This window comes from Lacerta agilis, chromosome 4 (genome assembly GCF_009819535.1).
Source record: "Lacerta agilis isolate rLacAgi1 chromosome 4, rLacAgi1.pri, whole genome shotgun sequence".
Classification (NCBI taxonomy): Eukaryota; Metazoa; Chordata; class Lepidosauria; order Squamata; family Lacertidae; genus Lacerta; species Lacerta agilis.
In genome coordinates, this window is record NC_046315.1 from 36,591,270 (window position 1) to 36,612,410 (window position 21,141).

The window sequence follows — 21,141 nt, forward strand, 5'->3', positions numbered from 1 at the left end:
CTAAATCTTGGATATCACCCAAGCAATAGAAAGCAGTCAAGCTTAACAGCAATTTAAATAACTTGGGGAGGGTGGTTGAAAACCTGATTAAGAAGGAAAGTATTATGAGATTGCAGATAATTTATTTTAGCTGTCTACCCTCAACTACCCTCAGATGGCTCTTCAAGGTCTCAGGAAGATGTGTTTAGCCTTATTCTCTCTCTCTCTCTCTGTGTGTGTGTATGTGGAGATGTCCAATTTGAACCAGAGATCTTCTGTATGCAAAGCATGAGCTCAGCCAAAGAGCTTCTCACTCAAGTGCTTAGACCCCAGGAAATGCTTAGGACCTTCCAGTTTTCATCGGTCCCATTGTGCTGATTTTTATGCCAAGAGAGACTGAAGTTCCCTTAACTGTCACTTCCATTTCCTTGGCGATTTGTCAGGGCTTTGGAAGTAAATATTCAGCTAAGTGAGCAACCAAATGAGACTCTCAATTCCCATTACACACTAGAGGACACAACCATTATGTCCGTAATGTTCATTTACTGGGCATGTCTCATTTAAGTTAAAATAAGCTTTTCTTTCTTTATAGCGTGGCATTTAACTTCTACCAGTGTCCTTGATGAACAAAGTTATGAGAACCATTCTGCTAAGCTTTCACAAAGTATGCTTAAGCTAGAAGAAAAATGGCAGCATTCGAGAACTGCAGAACCTAATTACGTAAAGCAGTTCAAAGCAGTTTGATGTATATGCCAAGATGCTTAAAGACAGTAATGAATGCAGTTCTACTTAATTTACTCTTGAGGAAAGGCAAACTGGCTGGGGATGGGACTTGGGGGGGTAGAGTGAGTGAGAGTTATTTACAGAGTATTTGAATAATAAGATCAATAAGAGATTGCACATCTAAGATGCCTTATGGGCAATTTAGGTACTTAAGTTTGAAGAATTATCATTAAGTCCCTAACTGAGGACCTTGAAGTGCACTGTTGCATGAGATTATGTGCAGGGATCATTTACTCCACTTTATAACTCTGTCACTTACTGACAGGAAGAGGAGCAAAACTTTCCGTTTTGCATGGTGAAAAGTTTTGGCTGATTTATGCGGCGCAAATGCCAGTCTGGCGTGATGTATGAAAATGTCTCTTCTCTTGATGAACCAGTTCGTGTTCCAGATGAGGTTCAATGTGTTTTGGGCAGGTTTACACTGTGCCTTATGACAGCTTCGGTACCCAGTCAGTAGAGATAAATGGGAGGTGGCTGGCAGTCAAATTCTAACAAATGTGCTGACATCCAAGCTGAGCCACAGGCATCTCGTGTGATTGATTTTGTCGTCCTTTGTGAACAGGAAAACTTGCTGTCACTGGAGGTTCCACTGTCCTGTAAATCTCCTGAGACAAATTCTGTTGTTTTGATTTATGACCAAGAAAATGGCATTGTATTCAAAAGCAGCTATCTTTCTGTAGAGAATACATGATGACTGTTCTTTCTTCTCCCTTAAGCATATAACTTCTGTACATAGTTCAGCATAACCTGATTGTCTTTGCACCGGAGATGTTATTGTAGGATTACTCAGCTCCTAAATGGTGGTTCATGTGACTCTGATGTGTTGTTATATTGGCTTCTCGGAATGTGCAGAGTCCTTTTCATTTATTTCTGTTGACATTTCTATCTTTCTGTATATGGGCATCACAGATTTAGGCTACTTATTTCCAAAATCAGTATTTCCCCTTCATGAAATGATTGTTGCACCTTAAACGCACCTCACATTTGGATTTATTTTATCACGCTCCCTTCTCTAAAGCACAGAATCTCTCCAAATGGTAACATCTGGAAGAGAGCATTGTTGATTATCACAACTGCAACTGGCTTAATTATTTGACAGCTTGTGAATCCCCCCACACTTCTAACAGTAATATTCTCAAACCTGCTCACTGTTCAAGATACTCAACTGTGACAGCAGTGGTTTCAGATTGACAAAGGAAAGTCACAGTTATCCTGGATGTCTGTTGGGAACATTCTGTATTGGCAACAATATGTCATGGTTGGCCTGTTTGCAGTGACTTCTAGGCCTGGTGATAAAACCAAAATTTGGCTGATGCAATAAGGCCAATGCTTTGTTGCTGTTAAACTCACAGTCAGGGCAATGCACAATACTCTAAAGTCACAATGCACTAAAGTCACAATGTGGACTTTAAAAAATGATCCAAATGTTATGGGAGAAGAGGGGAAGAACTTAAGGAAAGATGCAACTTCTTTCCTTAAATAAACATTTTCAACGCATAGGATAATGTTTGAAAAAGAAAGACCACAATGCTAGTGTTTCCTGTTTATCCCCATGTTGCTGACAATGCTTTCTTTGGAGATTACAGATTTCAGCAGGAAAAGGTCTAGGTTAGATTAAGTGACCAGGTAATTACAGGATGATAATCAGCTAAAGCTCAGGATGTCATGTGCCTTTTTCCTGGCACCAGGTGGGGATATGAGTTCTTAATCAGCTTCTCTGGCAGGAGTTTGGCTCTCCAGTGCCAGATCTGCAGAAAGCTGCCTTGATCTTACTGTGAGATGTCAGTAGAATAGATCATAGCAGCAGCGACATCCTATCAGTGGAACATCATTTCACATTAGGTTTGATTTAATATGATACTTCACTAATGCATTATGACAGTGTCTAATAGCAAAGGTAGCTTTTGCTTCCCTATTGTAATTGCTTATTCTGCACTGATGAAGACATGTTCTTTTCTCCTGCTCAGACTGTCACTATTTCAGAGTGTAACATTTTATTTAAAGGAATCAAGTCTTAAGTTTTCATTGTTAACCTGTTTATGGAATGCTTACATTATCAGGAATATATCTACATGCAAGGAACACTAGTAGTAGTTGGAAGGAACATTTTCTGTATGGGTGTATGGTTGTTGTTGCTGAAGATCCATTGGTGCAGCAACATCTTTTGCCCAGCAAGATTATGCCATTAAAAAAAAGAATAGCATTTTTAAACTGACAGTTTCAAGCCAAAATAAAACCGGCGATTCATTGTTTTTTAATCTAGGCCTCATGTCAGCATAAACAAAGGTTTTCAAGATGGCAATATAAAAGGTGTGGTACTTGTAACTTTAATAAATGGTGTATAATCTACATGTCTAGGGGCGATTCTAGCATGAAGTGGCCAGGGATTGAACCGGCAACCTTTTGCATGCAGAGTATGTGTTTTGCAACTGAGCTATGGCTGCTGGGTTGGGAGGAGTTGTAGGCAGGTTTATGTCCAAATCATGCATAAGATTACAGTGTTTAGGCTGCATCCTAGATGCTTACCTGGGGGTAGGGATGCCGGAGAATTCCAAGAAAATGGAAGCAGAAATTACAGGTGTTCGCTTATTCATTCCATGTCCATAACTGAAATCAATCCAGCAAATGCAATCAGTATTTGCTGCTGCTGTTGCTTTCAGTCCTCCAACAATACATTATTGATCCTATCACGATGCCTTGCACTGTGTCCCCTTTGCCTTGAAATGAATGGGGCAGATAGCATAATGAAAACGTAGCCATGCAATTTATACAATTTATGTAAATTATATCATTTTGTCACAGTGGTCAGTGAGACAAACAATGTAGTATTTGGCATAAGATGAACTGCAGTTGAGCAGAAACAGTGTTGCAGGTGACAGATACAGGGCAGAATGAAAACAATGTTTTCTTGCATCCCTATCTGGGAGTCAGTGTCAATGAACTAAGTGTAGCTTCTGAATGGATTTGACTAGAGTTGCACTGTCAGCCCATGACTAAGTTACCTTATTAATTGCAGTGAGACCTAAGTCCAACTAACTTAGCCTGGAACTACTGTAATATCTGTAACTGTTCCAGTCTAGCAAACAACACTACAGAGAACAGACCTGTTCTTCTGAAATTTTAAATACTTTTAGTGGCAGCCTTTCATTTGAAAACACATGGCAATTTTTTTTAAAGATCACATTAAATTAAGAATATTACTTCTTTTATAGTCAAATAAAAATGTTCCTGTACTCAAACGACATGCTATATTTTGCTGAGGGTTAACTGTACTGGCAAGGCAGTAATTTCTCGTAATTTCCTGCATTTGACATACTTCAATATTACTCTATATCATATACAACCCCTATGCCTCAGAGTGTCCTGACCCCATCAGATTCAATCTGAGCAATATCCACTTATATAACTTATTTTAATATTGCATTTTGGCATTAGATTTTATGAGGTGACCTAGTCACAAAGAGCACAATAATTATAGCAGGTATAACAGAAGCTGTACTTCTCACGAATGAACGTTATGCCAATTTGAGGTAGTCCTCCAATAATAAGTGTGAACAATTGGTAGAACAGGCACTTGCAAGTCCTTTCCATGAAAAACAAAATACTTCTGGGACATAAAGGCTTACTATCTGGTGCCTCCAGACAACGCAGTAAACCACATTAAACTATGCATGAGCACAAACTCACCTAGACTTGTAATTGAAACGAGTTTGGGTAAACCTTGGGCTCATGAGCTCCATCCTTCCCTGTCTTACTGTGGCAAAGGTGTGAGGAGGAATTTGGAAGCTGTGAATGAACTCAGTTTGGGGGGCAAATCACCCCAGAAACAGTGGAGTGGAATGGAAGCATGAAACTCTGGTTCATGACTGAAAGAGGGTTGAATGCCTACTATGAGGACAGAAATATTTTTCAGTCTGGAGGAGTGTATGAGAAGTAGAAATGCTGGTGAAACTTTAGTTGAGCTGAAGACCAATGCCCCAGTGAGAAGAAGGTTCAAGATCTTTTACTCTGTGCAGTTAGGAGTGTTGGGTGGAATTCATGAGTTTGTCTATAGCCCAATAAGACTTAGGCTCATGTTGACACCTAAAACAATGAAAAACAGAATCTAAAGGTGTTTACGCTGTGACCTGTCATTTACCAATACAAAACAAAGTTTATTTGTGAGCAAGGGTGAAATAAAAATAAATCCATCAGTGTGCAGGAAAAGGTTTCTGAGACATTGGAGAGAACTGGCGCCTTCTTCACTGGACTTCATTTTAGTTTCATCTCTTTTCTATACAAGCAGGTTTCCTTTTCCCTAACGTTTTTTTGCCATGTACCTCTAGAATCCTGTTTGGTCACCACCCTCAAGCCAGTCTAAGAAGCTTTTTTTAATTAACCATAGCTTGTTGTGTCACCCAAACACACCAACAATGTGATTAACCATGGTTTGTTTGAAACAATTATACTTTAACCCATAGTTTATAAAGCTGATTAGTTTTCATTAACCACAATTAAGATTAATCACAGCTTATGGGTTGAGAGAAGAATCAGAAGTGAAAGTTTCCAATATGGCTCCCCCGCCTCCCTCTCTCCCTCCCTCCCCCCTTTCAATTTTGTGTGTGTGTGTGTGTGTGTGGCCATGCCAATGTGAGGATCACCTAGACTTGTTTCTGTCATGGTCAAACATAATTTAGTGTGACATCCAAAGACATGCTCAAAACTCTGAGAGTCAGTCAGTGAAACTAATTTCCCAATAGTTTAGTGTCAAATGAAAGGAATTCATTTTACATGCAAATAGACTTGAATTTCTACAGTTTAACCTATTGCATCACTCTCTCTCTCTGTGATGATAGGCCTTATTTTTTCCTTGCTGATGTACTGCTGTATCACCTTTTAAAACTGTATTATTATCCATTGTTACTGTGGTAATCCACTTTATAAAAAGAGATAGAAAAACCCAGATAAGTATAATGGGAAGCTATTATGGAATACAGTTGAAAAGGTACACTGTTGTTCCCCTGGGATGAAACTATCTCTTATGTACATATAATTAATATGTCTGCCAGAATCAGTTATTAAACAATGGGGAAGGGTTGTTTCTGTTGAATAATTTGACCTGGGACTCCAGCCAATATAAAAGGTATCTGATTAAAATGTTAAGGTCACAGATCAGTGTGAAATATAAAATGTGGGAAGTAAATGGGTAAGATTACTCATGGGTAAGATTAAGAACATCCATTCGCTAACATCAAATTTCAAATGTATCATATGCAGTGCTATGTGACTGTGTAAAAGTGTTAATCTTTTCATCATAGAATGCTGAAATGCCATACTATGCATAGACTGTGCTGAATATTTATACTATACAGAGCAGATCATATGATCATTACAGGACCAACCCTATCATTGGACAGGGTGGGGCAGCCCATCTCTGGTGATGGCTTAAAGGAGGCCACGTTGTGAATATTTAATTGTTGTCTTTTTATACTTGGGGGCACTATTTGGATTTTCAGCCCCCAGCACCAAAATCTTTGGAGCTACCTGTCTGGAACTAGCTCTGCCATAGGGTGATAGCGAACAAAGTTACATTCAGTGCAGACCCACTGAAATCATTTTATTTCAGTGGCTCTGCTCGGAACAGGACTCATAATCTTTATTATTTACTTGGAGTAGTAGTTATGTCCTTGGCCAGGAGTGGGGAACCAAAGGCCTAAGGGGCAAAATCCAGTCCTTCGGTCCCTTCTGGTCCTCAGGACTCTACCTAGACCACACCTCCTCCTCAGCCAGACCCCACCCCCACCATCCCTATTTCACATGTCCCTAGTGTTTTTACTGACTGAAAAGTATCCCAGAACTCAGATGATGCCTCTTGCTTTCCTGGATGGAGGAGAAAAGGTTGGTCAGAAGGGAATGTTGCTCTTGCTCTGAAAGATTCCTCACCCTTTCTGTACAGAACACTATTTTTTTCTAGAAAAAGAGGTGCCAGGACTCACCATGAACGCCTCCCTTGTTCTCTTAGAATGACAATGGTGCCCACTGAGGTCCGGTGAGTTCTGGCTGGAAAAAAGCCCCGAGTGTACAGAAAACAGATCTTGAGCACTGGTTAAACCCAATGCAACAAAGAAACATGAATATGTTATTCCTTATATTGACTGTGAAGCCAAGAATTTTCGGAACTCGTTACTCCTTTGCATAGAAAATCGATTAAATCTAGACTGAACTTGTTTAATGCTGTGGAAAATGAAACTGAACAGTCTCTGCTTCGTTTTGTTAGAAATTTTCTCTGAAAAGGAAACATGCTGCAGCAGCCCTTGTGCTGTGCCCTTGGCCTTCCTGGTTGCCAAAGCCAAGTCGGAAATGTTAAGTCCACTATTTATTGAGGTGTGAAATGTTTCCTTACCAGGCAACGGGTTGCTGGGGGGGGGGGGGGAGAGATGTTGGCAGCTTAGAAAGAAAAGACTTCACGTCAGCGTGCATCTGCTGTTCAGTAGGTTGTGACTTTTTATATAGCGAGCACAATGAGGTCTGTTGGAAAGTCTATTGCAGCAGGGAAACAGTTTGCTGAAAATCTGCCTTATAAGACATTCCTGCTGGGAAAGATGCCTTAGTTGGAAAGAAAGGACTAAAGAACTTTGCAGTGCAGTAATGCCAATGCAGTGCTAATGCATGAAAGGCTTCCTGTGGTCAGTACCTTTAAGTTTGTTTTTGTAACTGCTGACCTTGACAATGTCACGTGGATCTGCACATTCCTATCATCTCTTTGGGAGATTTCAATGCAGGTATAGCAAGTAGGAACTTGCCCTTAGTTTGTGGGTTTTGTTGTTGATCCATTCTTGCCTTTCAAAAAACAAACCCTTTATTATTACCATCAGTTAGGATTAGTTATCCCTCAATTTAATATTGGTCATCAAAAATTGAATTCAGATTAGCACACACATATGCATGCTTGCTGATTTCCTTAACAGCTATCATAATTTTTCTTTGCTTCTATTGCTTATTATTCTTACTACTTTTTTAAAATAAACTGGAGGGGAAAGTCTCACCGCCACTTGTTGCAGCTCTCCCACCAGTGCACTGACCACCCCACTCCTTCTTCCTGCTAAGCAGCAAGGACTCAGCTGTAGGGAGGCCAGGCGAATTCTGCCACCCTGCCATGCCATCCGCTACTGACCAAATGCCCCCTGGGAGTGATGTGTAACATTGGACTAAGAGGCATTCTGCCCCTCCCAAGAATGCACCCTAGTTGGAAGCTGTGGAGAACCATGCAACTGTCTAGAATGGCCATGGAAATGAAAGTTTAAAATCACTTGACTGCCACTTGTACATACTAAATCTAAGGTATACCCCAGCCTCCCAAAAGTTTGTAGAAATTTGCCCACCCCCTCTAATTTCTGGAGGATTTTTTCTACCTTTCCTCCCAGATGTTTCAGCCCAGTATAGCAGGTACTGATTCCTGTTTTTCCTGTCCCCTGCACATGCGCTGATGTGAAATACAACTTCACAGAAAGTACATTGCACTAAGATACACTTAATTTGTAATAATTCATAACTTGGAATCTGTTTCATTTTCATTTTAAAAGGTCTGATAAAATGGAGGGCAAAGTAAGGGTGATGGCATGCTATTGCAATTTGACTATAGGTGAACATGTTCCACATTTAATCATGTACCAATAGTTGTGTGAAATACACAGTGCTTTTTTCTGGGGGGACGCAGGGGCACGTATACCCCTAAACATTTTGTGAATCTAAGTTTCACCTCATTGAGGGGCAATATTTCAATATAGGAAAATGAGAGTACTCCTTAACATTTTTTTAAAAAGAAAAAAAGCACTGGAAATACATTAAGAAGTCAGATGTGGACTGACTTCTTAATGTATTTTGGAGGGGACTGTTTTGCATATTCTTTATATGCATTATTTCCTTGCAGAGGGAAGCACATTTTTTGGGAAGTCAGCATTTTATTAGCTATAGAATATTTCACAAATTATTTGAACAAGAAAACCAGATTCTAAAGAGTTGAACTATGAATTCTTTCTGCTTGCTATCCCACATCACACAATCCATAACGTTGTTGGTTCTTTGTGTGATATGGTATAGGAGTCCTTGCTATTGGAGAGATGAGCACATTGCCACATAAGCACTAATACAAGATGTGTGTGAACCTTTCACCAGTGGTGGAGTATATGCCCGCGCTGCCCAGGGTGGGTGCGCTCCCAAGGGGTGTGGAGGGTGCCCTCCCACGCACCACAGTTCAGAGTAGGAGAGGGGCAGGGAAGCTGCTGCTCACTCTCCTTCTGCTCTCCTCAGCAGGGTCAGACATGACCCAGCAACGGAGCTTCTGTGGGCGGGTGCACCTTACCACGGTTGAGGAGGGCTGCTCTCTGCCGCCGGGTCAGAAGAGCTGCTGCCACTGGGCGCGAGATGTGCTGCCCACTCGCCTGCCATTTTCTCACCCCCCTCAGTCATGACAGATGGGGCGGACCACACCCACTGCCTCCCCCTTCCTACGCCCCTGCCTTTCACACACGCACACCCTCTCATGGCAAGCTGCTATTAAATCAAGATGTATATATTTAGCCATAGTTTTTCATTTCATCAGAACTGGGGGACCATGGTTAAAGATTTTCTGTTTTAATTGTGGCTCACACCAGAACAGGAATTTGTTCAAGCAAAAGGCTTGTGCGTATATTGGTTTAAGAAGCTTAATTATAATTGAACTGGGCCAGTGTCTGTAGATTAAAGAAGAAGAAGACGAAGGAACAGTTTTATCCTTAGCGTAATTGGTACACTTTGATATTCTATGTATAGAACAAAGATGTGTGTGAAGTATATTCTTGGGTTGTTGACACCTTGTCTTGTTAAAGCATGCACCTATATGAGTCATGTTGCTTTATTTCTGCTTATTTTCTAAACACCAAGCTTTAAATTAGCAGAGGGGTGTTTCCATCTGAAACCTCTCTCTTCTTTTAATTGAACAGTAGGGAACAACAGAAGGACATGCAGGGTCACTGCTGCCCATTGCCTGCTCAGCTGAATGACTGCACATATTCAGTTCCAGTGTATTGAAATGCTGGAGACTTTGACTCAAAGTATTGTACTTCTGTCCAGAACTTAAAGAATGGAGTTCCTGTTGGATCATACAGTATGGCTCTCTTCACAAATAAACTGTTGTTTTGACCTTGTACAGATGAGTGGGCCTAGAAAAACCAATCCAGGAAACAAACTTCTTTATCATTATACTTTGTATTTCCAGTTGATATTGCTCTTTGTATAAAGGGCCAAAATCTGAAAAGGACCTCCCTGCACCAACTGATGCAATCCAGAGGAAATAGAAATAAATGAAACTCTGATGCTTACTGTCAAATTTACGAATGCTGCTAAATCAGACAAAGGGGTTATCTAGTCAAGCATCCTGTTTGCCTCAGTGGCCAAGTGGATGGTTATAGGAAGTCCACAAGCAGGACATGAGGCCAATAACTCTTGCTGTTCTTCCCCAGTGACTGGTATTCAGACGTATGCTGTCTCTAATCTAAGTAGCCATAGCATAGCGTCACCATGATGGGCAGCCACTGATAGTTGCAGCCTCCATGAAGTTGTCTGATTCCTTTGTAAAGCCATATAATTTATTGGCTTATGCAGCCCTTTTTATGCATATACATGAATAATCTTTTCATTAAACAGATCATTTCTACCTAACCCATGCCCATAGCTGTCAAGTTTTACCTTTTCTCATGAGGAAGCCTATTTGGCATAATGGAATTTCCCTTAAAATAAGGGAGAACTTGACAGCTATGCCCATGCCCTTTCCCCCTCTCCTCAGCATTAGAAGCAAAGCCTGCCTGTAGAAAATGAAAGGGAAATCTAGAAGATTTTAGTGTAGCTTTGGGCAGCAATATGACCTTCTTCCAAACAAAAAATAGCAGCAAAGACGAGAGTTCTGTAGTTAGCATTCATTATGAACCTGGAGGTCTATTTCTAGGCAATGGAGCCAGTTACTCTAATATGTCCTTCCTTTATAGGCTCAACTGCCACCAACATTTCCTAAGACCTGGAAGTTCAGAGGTCCTTGTCAAGTCTCTCTCTCTCTCTCTCTCTCTCTCTCTCTCTCTCTCTCTGCTTTTTTGTTTCTTTGTTTCTTTTAAAAGAATTTAGAAGCCACTCTTCTGTTTTTTGGATCCTTCCATCCCAAGTCATTTCCAAACTGATAAGCAATCAATCACCCCAAATTGTTATTGGAGGGTATGATATGTTATGGAGATGAGAACTAAGGCAGCATAGAATCATTCAGAAATCAGTGCCAGAAATTAGTGTCTTTTTGCCTCCTGTTTCCTTATCCATGTGTTCATTAAAACGCCATGGTAAAATCCTCCCAGTGTGTTTGCACTGATTGGCCATAACATTTAAATATAGGAGCTCCAATAAAAATGAAGCTTAGAGGTGTTCTGTGCTTGTGGCAGAAAGCCTGCCTGTATTTATGACATGTTTGCGTCACTCATCACAATGGCACAAGTTTGTAGCCAAAAGTGTGCGGGCTTCCTTGCCAATAAATCCCACCCACATTGTGCTACCTAATTGTATCATATATTACACTGGCAGAGTTACAGGCCGGGATACTATGAATGATGGAGTTTGGGCTGTGAGTTTATCAGATTTCTAACCCCTTGCTGCTTCTGTGTCACTTTGTAGGTTAGGCAGGAAGAATGTTTCCAACTCTGCTGTTGCATTAGTTGCATTTATAAGCTTATGAATAAAAATGTTATTCATATCTCACATTTAGGTTTGTCTTTTTCAAAGTGCCCATCACCTGACAAAATCGAATGTGGGTCTTCCAGCCCTATATATGTGCCTGCCCCTGAAAAATAAATATCAGTTGAAATGAAGGCTGCAGTTCTTTCTCCCATCTTCTTATGTCAAAGATAATAAAATTGGTGTGACCACCTTTTCGTGCCATACTGTTTCCAAGTTTTTAATTTACACTATAATTGCCTACTTAATTTTTTTCCCCTGAGGGCTGTGGCACTGAATAATCTTAGCTTTGGTTGACACACAAAGATAGAAGTGCAAGAGAGCCTGAGGTGACGGTACAAATCAGAATCCTCCCACTAGGGCATGCTGGGCTGTAACTAGCTCATTTCCCTCGTAACTGCTATCTTCACAGCACTGTAGCGGAGCCATGAGAAAAACACCAGTTTCTGGTGCAGTTTCTGCCTCTAGAGACAATAAACAGATTCAGGGGGCTTTGTTGTGATATTTTCCTGTGATATTCTGCTTCAGTTTTTCCTGCCTTTTATTAAGTGAGGTCTGTGGGCAGGTCTGTCATTTTTTTACTTCTGTGGACCCCTACATAAACATATTAATATCATATATGTCAATAAGCATTTTATACTATTTATTTGTTTTAGTGATTTTAACATATTGTGGTACACCCACCCCTCTCAAGGCATTTTAGAATACTAAAATAAACATATGGTATAGGTTGTGCAACAGGCCCAATGTTGTCTTTGTCCGCATTCACACCATAAATTTAAAGCACTACAGTAGGCCTATGATACCACTTTAAACAGTTGTGGCTTCCTCCAAAGAATTATGGGAACTGTAGTTTATTTAGGGTGCTGAGAGTTGTGAGGATATCCAGAGATTGCATGTCTAGAGTGGTTTCACAGTCAATCCCACTTCCCAGGGAACTCTGATAATTGTAGCTTGGTGGGAGAATTACTCCTTTCCTTGTGATTCACCACACAGGTGGTCCATTGTTCCTTCAAACCTGCCACTTAAAATGGCAGTCAGGGGTGTGTACTGTACTCATAAATCTGTTCACAGGTAAGTACACCAGCCGGCTGCAGGTTTTTATATACAGTTGTGGAGATCTTGGAAGCAACCTACTAAGACTGCAATCCTAAATACGCTATACTAGGCAATAAACTCAATGAACACTGTGGGGCTTACTTAGTGGTGTAGTAGAGGTAGAGGAATGCATCTCTGGGACCTTTTCAGAGCAGAAGCAATGTTCTCATCGGCTAGACATCCAGGGGAATTGAGGGACACTCCTTGCTCACATACATCAAAATGCAGTATATCTGTATCTAATAAAGTGAAGTTTACAGAATAAGATGAAACCATGGCAGAGTTTCATTCACAGTGTCCCTTTGTCCACTCTCTTGTCTACTTGGTTATACTGAATTTAGATGCTGTTGCTATAAATACATGCACGCTCTTCGCTATGTATTCACTTCATATGTGTGGTACTGATTCAGTCTGGGCAATGAGAAAGACTAGAGGAATGTACCAATATTAATGAAACGCCACCACCTGGAGTTTGTCCCAAGCAGATTATACAACCAGAAGCATCTTCCCTAGCAGTCATGTTTAACAAAGGGAACGTTCTTATAGCTTATATCGATAAAGAGTTGCTTTTTATCCAAAGATGCTCTGTGTTGTTGTTTTTACTTCTGCAAATTTTCAGGTGGGATAAGCCTTGCACTGTTTAGATTTTCTTTAGTAATTTTGGGTTGGTTTGTTGTGCTGAAGAGATCAAACAAACATAAAGTTTGATCATCCTCAAACCCAAACCTTTGGAAAAGAAAGCACAGAGTCAAATTCATGATTGGGTGTGGCACGGAATAAAATTGGGGACGTATCTAAAAATGCATAATTGGCAGCTTTCTGTTAATGTGAATTCGGTTGTCAGGTTTTATTCAGAGCTTGCAAGTCCCATGATCTCTGGCTGCGCGTGACATCCTTGTTCTCCACACTTACTACACTCTTCTGCTTCCTGCCATATGTTAATCTCCCTTTCCCCAAAGTAGAAATTGGCAGTAAGGGATCCTAGAATTTCCAAGCTGAAGATTTCAAAAACTTATTGAGATTTTCAAGTGCTTGGCTGGTGCACTTCAACATCCCAATTTGATTAGTCTATTGACCCACTCGAGATAATCACAAACAGCTATTAGGTTCCATGGACTTTAAACTTGGAAACTTGGATCAGACATTGGATCTATGCTGTTTTTGCTATTGCAGTTGGTTGCCATTCACACAGCAGTGGCTAGGACTTCACACAGCAATCTATTTTCCTTGGGAAGTCAAGCAACACTGGAGGTCCAGTACTGCCCATTTGGATTTTACCAAACAGTACCTACCTGCCTGTTGCTCAAGGTACTTTGTACCTGAGTGCCTGACATTACTTCAGAAAAAAGGAGAAATATTAAAATTGAGACAATCAGTTTTGTTGGATGGACTACTGTGAAACAATACACTTTTTTTAAAAAAAAAAAAGAGTTACAGCAAGCCCTAAGCTGTAGCATGCTTCTCCAGCATGTCTTGTCTTTCCATATTGACTTTAAATTCCCAATAAAGGAACATAGGAAATTGCCTTATACAGAGTCTGACCAATGGTCCATCTAGCTCAATACTAACTATACCCATTGACTGCAGTGCTCCATGGTTTCAGATAGGAGTCTCTCCCAGCTCCACCTGGAAATGCTAGGGATTGAACCTGGGACCTTCTGCATGCAAGCAGATGTTATACCACTGAACCAATGGAAACCATTCCAAACTCACTCCAAAAGAGGGGAAAATAAGGGTGAAAGAAGCCCATTAAAATCATACTTAATTTTGGCTTAATTTTGTTACAGGAACTAGTAGTCATCCTTCCCTTAGTTATTACTCATCTTCAGCAAAGAATGATAGAACAATGTTATATGAGAGATTTTAACCAACTACTGTTCTTTTACAGCTTGCCGACCAGGATTTTACAAAGCTTTTGCTGGTAATGTTAAGTGTGCCAAATGCCCGCCTCACAGTTCTACAAATGTGGAAGGTTCTACGAACTGCAAGTGTGAAAAGAATTACTTTCGCTCTGAGAGAGACCCTCCATCTATGGCTTGCACAAGTGAGTAACCTCAGTATAATAAAAAAATGATGCTTGTGTTTCAGTCTCTCCTGTAAGTATAGTAGTAGTAGTAGTAGTAGTAGTAGTATTTATTACAATTTGTATACTGCCCTATAGCCGTAGATCTCAGGGCAGTTCACAACATAAAATTACAATATAAAAATACAAAATGCATAATAAAAATAAGAACAAAGACAACCCAATAACCCCTCGTTCCGCAACACATTTTAAAGGGCATCAGATGTCAATCAGCGAAAGGCCCAGTTAAAAAGGAATGTTTGTGTCTAGCACCTAAATGTGTATAATGAAGGCATCACGGGGGAGGGAATCTATCTTTTGAAAATAAAACTTTTTATACTGTTGCACTGTAGTTGCTGATAATATTCTCTCATTATTTTTGTGCATTTTGATTCTTGAACCAAATAGGTCATCTTTATTAATAGCTGCAGAAATAAATGTCTTTTACAACTTTACATGCTAATCTACTTTAAGCATGGTTTCTATCTTTTTTGCTTATCTAACATTGCAATGTGCCATCTACATAAGATTTTAACAAAGGAGGAGGAGCAACAAAGCTTGATACCTGTGATTTGTGTTGGAAAACTGATGTTACTGCAGGCCATAATAATCTTTAAGTCATTGTTGTACCTCTTCAGACATACACCTTGGGGATAAGTAATTCAAGTGTGGGTTTCCTTGTACCCCTGGAGCTAAGGGCTGCACAGAAACCCCTCCTTGAATATTTGTAGTACCAATACTAGACTTTTCAAGCAGATGTTTCATGAAATTGATTATGATCAATAGCAAATGGTTTTAAACGCCTGTATAAAAGCAGTCTTAGTTTGTTACTGCAAGAGACCATTAAAAGAAAAACAACTCTTAAGAAACGTCTTTGGGGAAATGAGGCAGATCATTAAAAAACATGACAACTACCATTATCAAATGCATATTTGAGTGGCTTTATTGTCTTTGAATTCAAACAGATGAAACAATCATCGTTTTCTTCCCGTTACGTCTGTAGGACCACCTTCTGCTCCCAGAAATGTTATCTCTAACATCAATGAAACATCAGTCATCCTAGATTGGAGCTGGCCTTTGGACACGGGGGGCAGGAAAGATGTCACTTTCAACGTTATCTGCAAGAAATGTGGAGGAACAGCAAAGATGTGCGATCCGTGTAGTACTAATGTGAGATTCCTTCCACGTCAGATCGGCCTCACCAACACCACCGTGACTGTGGTGGACCTCCTGGCTCACACAAATTACACCTTTGAGATAGATGCAGTTAATGGTGTGTCAGATTTGAGCACCTTTGCAAGGCAATTTGCTGCAGTCATCATTACGACCAATCAAGCTGGTGAGTACCATTTTTTCATTGTTCTTCTGCTGTCTGAACCTGAGAAGTTTCCAGGCCTCATTCTCCACATCCTCATCATCCTTTCCTCCCTCAGAGCATCCCTCACCTTACTTACCATCAGGTAGAACTAGTGGCTGCCGTGATGGCAGGGAGAAGGAAGGGATTTCTTCTTCTCATTGTCCCTGCTACCTCTCCATTGGTATGGTATGCCATGCCACAGAGTATCTGCAGTGCATCAGGGGTATGTGGGGGGGGGGGAAGCTAATATTATTTCCATTCTGCTTTCTGCTGCTGCTGCACCCACCCCCATTTCTACTTGCTAGTAAAGAAGTTTATTGGATGAGGGCCAAATGAATGAGAAATGAATCCTGGCAAGTGAAGGCCTTCCCTATTCTGGGAAGTTGGCTTTTGTCTGTTCTGCGTGGAGCTGCACAAACTATGAAGGAACAGGTTTGTGTTCTGGGGTTACTTATTGATTCATCTTTCATCAAGTGGATTCAGTGGCTAATAAGAGGTTCTGCCAGCTTCAACATAAATGCCAACTTCATGTTCATGAACAAGGGTAATCTGACCATAGTGGCCCCACACTGGTAACCTCAAGGCTTGGCTACCACAGTACATACCATATAGTTGTCCAAGAGGTTAGTCCATAAGCTATGTGCCTTGCATATGCCAATAGTAGGTCTTTTTGTGTTGTGTCCACCTTAATGCAAAATTCATAACTGTTTGAGATAAGGCGTTGGCCAACAATCTATTATTTTAGATGCATTTTCAAAACGTTTTTATTTACCCACACCTTTCCTGAATAAAATTCTTAGTTATTGTCTGCTGATTGTCTACTAATGTAGTGCTGTTACTTTAACTGTATCACTTTCGATTTCTTGTATACCATGCCACTATAATGTGAATTGTTTATAAATCTTTTGAAAATCTTTCAAATCTTCTTTAAAATTAATTTTAAATTATAAACCTTTTGAAATTAATAAATAAAGGGAAGCCTAGGGAGGATGTTTTGAGCAGTGGTCAACTGCCAAGGAGGAAGGGGCTCCTTTTGTTTTTGTTGAGTTTAAGTCACGGGCTCTGAAAATGAACTGAAATTGTTTCCAATTTTTGAGTAATGAATTCATTTCCAAGTCATTCCAATGAGTTCCGCAGATGTTTGCCCTTCCCTAGTTACAACTGCTGTTCTTACTTTTTAGCTTTCATATTTGTTTGGAGTGTGTGTGTGTGTGTGTGTGTGTGTGTATGTATTCTGTCTGTCTTTATAAGAAGTAGGTCCATATGTCCATAACGTTTGGGTGTTTTGTGGTCAAACAACAATTTGTTTTCACCAGGACATAATCCTGCCCCAGGGAGTGGGGTCTTGTAGAAATGTAGCATGAGGTCAGGAACAAGCAGAACCTCCCCTGCCCCCATTAGTTGATGAGAGGTGGTGGAGACATGTACCCCTTTTCTGTCTCTGCTGAGCAGTTGAAATTCCAATCACCTGGCAGGCATAGAGGCAAATTTCAGCCCCTCCATTATCACTGTTTCCATCTGAGAGCCAACAAGAGATGAAGAAGGCATGCGGGCTTTCTTTGCCAAGCAGCCAGAGCCAACTTTCTGGTGTGAGGTAGTGTTTTCTCTTTTCCTGCATCATAAGTACTAGGGACACTGTCTTCATTAGTTTAGCTTCTGTAGCATAAGGAGAGATGCTATGAATATACTGTAGTGAAAGCAAACAGAAACAGATTTCCAATTGTTCGGTGGTTTTATTATCAAGGGATTTGGCAGAATTAACTATTAGGATTAACTCCCAATCTCCAGTCAGCAGTGTCAAATAACACTTTAGTCTGTTGTCACAGAAAGAATGTGTTTTATTAATAAAATCAGATTTTAATGAAAGACACAAAGCAGTAATCTCCAATATAAATTACAGTGGTCATGTAAGTGATTAATTTTGATATAATAGAAGTGGAGGAAATTAAGTGCTTTGATGTTAGACATATAAAATACTAACACTGGCACTACAAAGATTTAATAATATTATGGATTATATTTTCTGTTCCTCCATGTTTCCTGCTCTCCCCAAATCCTGATCACCAGCAGCTTTATATGAATATTGCTTTAAAGTGCTGGTGCTGTGATTTATGGCATTCAGCTGGCCTTAGAGAGGCCCATTCATGCCTATGGGATTTTCTGTACATGAACAGTGAATGAATGAGAGTATAATTTTCACTGTGGAAAGTTTTGCTTGCAATAGATAGGTCTCTAGTAAGTATTGTTTGTTGAAGTACAGAAGACTAAACTTGAAATTACTTTAATTACTTGAAATTATAGTTGTTTTTAAATTTCACAATTATCATTGGTGGGAAGTGGAGGAATCTCAACTTTCTGTAGCAGCCACCATGTAGTTCATTCTCTACTTTCTTCAGAATGAGCCTTAGATGCTTTCTTTATGGAGATATTTAGTTACAATGTGTTGGTTAATTAATATTTCTTATCTGCCTTTTTGACAAGTTGTGTGGTGGAATAATACCAATAAAGAAAAACCAGAACAATACCTAATTATTTATTGTGACCACCTGTGAGCATACTCCTCTGTGCAGTATGCTGCTTCTGTGGATAGTTTGTGTATAGTTTTGCCTATTAGCAATAGATGAAGGAGGGAAGGAAGTAGGAGTTGAGAGGTGACTTTTGCCGCAGCAATGCAGATGAGTCAGTGAAGGGAGATCTGAGCTTCCTTCATGTTCCTTTCCTACAGTTAACATGGAAAGTTGCATATCCTGGTGGAACACAGGCTACCATGTTTCCATTTTTCAATTTGCACTGGCACATATGCAATTATAGAAGTACAGTGTTTTGTAAAAGAACTCCATCTTCTGACTGTAATGAAAGACATTTGGGGAATTGTACCTATATACTGGTGGGACGCGGGTGGCGCTGTGGTCTAAACCACTGAGCCTAGGGCTTGCCGATCGGAAGGTCGCGGTTCGAATCCCCATGATGGGGTGAGCTCCCGTTGCTCAGTCCCAGCTCCTGCCAACCAAGCAATTTGAAAGCACATCAAAGTGCAATTTGAAAGCACATCAAAGTGCAAGTAGATAAATAGGTACCGCTCCGGCGGGAAGCTAAACGGCGTTTCCATGTGCTGCTCTGGTTTCGACAGAAGCGGCTTAGTCAAGCTGGCCACATGATCCGGAAAAACTGTCTGTGGACAAACGTCAGCTCCCTCAGCCAGTAAAGCAAGATGAGTGCTGCAACCCCAGAGTTGTTCATGACTGGACTTAACTGTCAGGGGTCCTTTACCTTTACCTATATACTATTTAGGGCTAACTCAGAGGAACTTCTCTGCCCAAAACAGTGGCAGTTTTTTGTGTTGATGTCTGCATTGATGTGCTGAAAACACACAGAATGGTTGGATGAGGTGGTTACTTCTTTATCAGGTTTGTCCGCTTCTGGGGATGGGTATTGGACCAGTGTCAGATTTACATATAAGCTAAACAACCTATATTTTGTGTTGTGTATGGACCTATTAGGTCCATAAATTACCATATAGCATATATTCAACACACACACAAAAACAACAGTGATAACAATTTGTTGTTGACAAAAGACAGCTTGACATATAAAATGCCCCATTTCCTTCTGTAGCTTAGGGCCTCATCAAACCTAAATCCGGCCCTGGTATTGGACTGGTGTGGGGAGTAACCATGCCATTCTCTGATATGTTTCCACATTTCAAGCATTGTCCAAGCAAAACAGGACACAAAGAAGCAGAAGAAGTTCAGAAAGCCACGTCCTTAAGCCATCATTTTATTCCTTGCATCACATGTGCTTGTTGGCATAGAGTCTAGGACAGTTCGCCTTGGACAACAGCAGTATTGCAATACTTTTAGGTGGGTTTTGTTGTCAACTGCCTCATGGAAAGAGTAGCACACTCTGCTTCTAGTAGCTCATATGATCAGGCTTCTGCCACTATATTATAATGCTAAGGCCCAGACTTATAACTGTAGTTATCAGCAGCCATGCTAAAGGGAACAAGACTTCATCTCAACTCACAATAATATGTTTTCACACAGATGTTATCTAATAACACCAATCAACCCTGCTTAGGACGGGTCACTGACTGCCACAGGAGAATTATATGAAATCCACAATCCCCTGAGGCAAGGTGCTAATTATGAATGTGTCATGGAGAGAGATGGACAGCTGTGCCACTCTGACAAGCTGATATGCAGATTTATCTAGTCTGCTTGGTCAATGTTTAGTTCGCAGATAGGTTTTCAGATCAGATTTTGGGTTCTTTATTATTTTAAGAACCTTAACTTGTTTAATTGGCTGTATTTTGGTTATAGGTATCTGGATCTTTTGGTAAATGACTGGAACTGTATAAATCTCTTAAATCAAGACTAGGATAGCAGTGGACCACAACCCTCTCCCTTTCAAGATTACAATGGGGGAGCAATATTCTGCCACAAAATAAAGTGTAAATATACCTTCCTACAGTATATTCAGTATCCACTGTATTCTTCAATACCAGACAGCAAAGAATAGGAAAAGAAACTAAAAATAATTTCTGCCATGCGCGGCTAGTAGTTCTCAAATGAAAAGTCGAGACAAATAAGATATAATCTTGTGCAGTGACCACAAGATTTGTTTTGCATCTGTAGCATTTGGAAGCAGCCCAATCTGTTTCAGATATGCTCTGTGTCATTCCAATTTCATTCATTATTTGGGTCTGAATCTGATCTGTTAAAAATCCAAAGCTTTGTTTCAACTCCATTTACTGTAATGAGGAATCTGAAAACAGCTCTTGCATTTTTTCACTTTCTACAAAAATGGGTGAGATCTTTAGGCGAAGAAGCCCCTCAAGAATGGCTTAAGCCTGCCAAATTTCAAGCAGATCCATCCAGGTACTTTCATGTAGCGAACATTTAATGTTTTGTTTATTAAAAAAGAAAAAGACTATAACTTTTTAATTGTTTTGCTATAATTGGAAAATAGAAATCACAATCAGTTTCAAAGTGCCCCTGGGCAAGAAACCTACCAATGCTCAGACAGATAGTTCCAGGTGATTTTTACCTTCATTAGAGAAAATTGTGAGTCCCCATTTTTTTCTTTCTTTTAACATTTTTTTTAAGGGAAAAGAATTATGCCACCCAATAGTCTA

The 21,141-nt window shown here is 40.2% G+C and overlaps 1 protein-coding gene across 3 annotated transcripts in view; it reads left to right on the forward strand.

The window, feature by feature from the left end:
* Positions 1-21,141, forward strand: part of EPHA3 (EPH receptor A3) — a 178,330-nt gene that overhangs the window by 91,036 nt on the left and 66,153 nt on the right. For all 3 annotated transcript variants that reach the window (XM_033146737.1, XM_033146735.1, XM_033146736.1), the window contains exons 3-4: positions 14,477-14,632; positions 15,654-15,989. In XM_033146737.1, the coding sequence (XP_033002628.1) occupies positions 14,477-14,632; positions 15,654-15,989 (492 nt within the window). The remainder of the gene's footprint in view (positions 1-14,476; positions 14,633-15,653; positions 15,990-21,141) is intronic.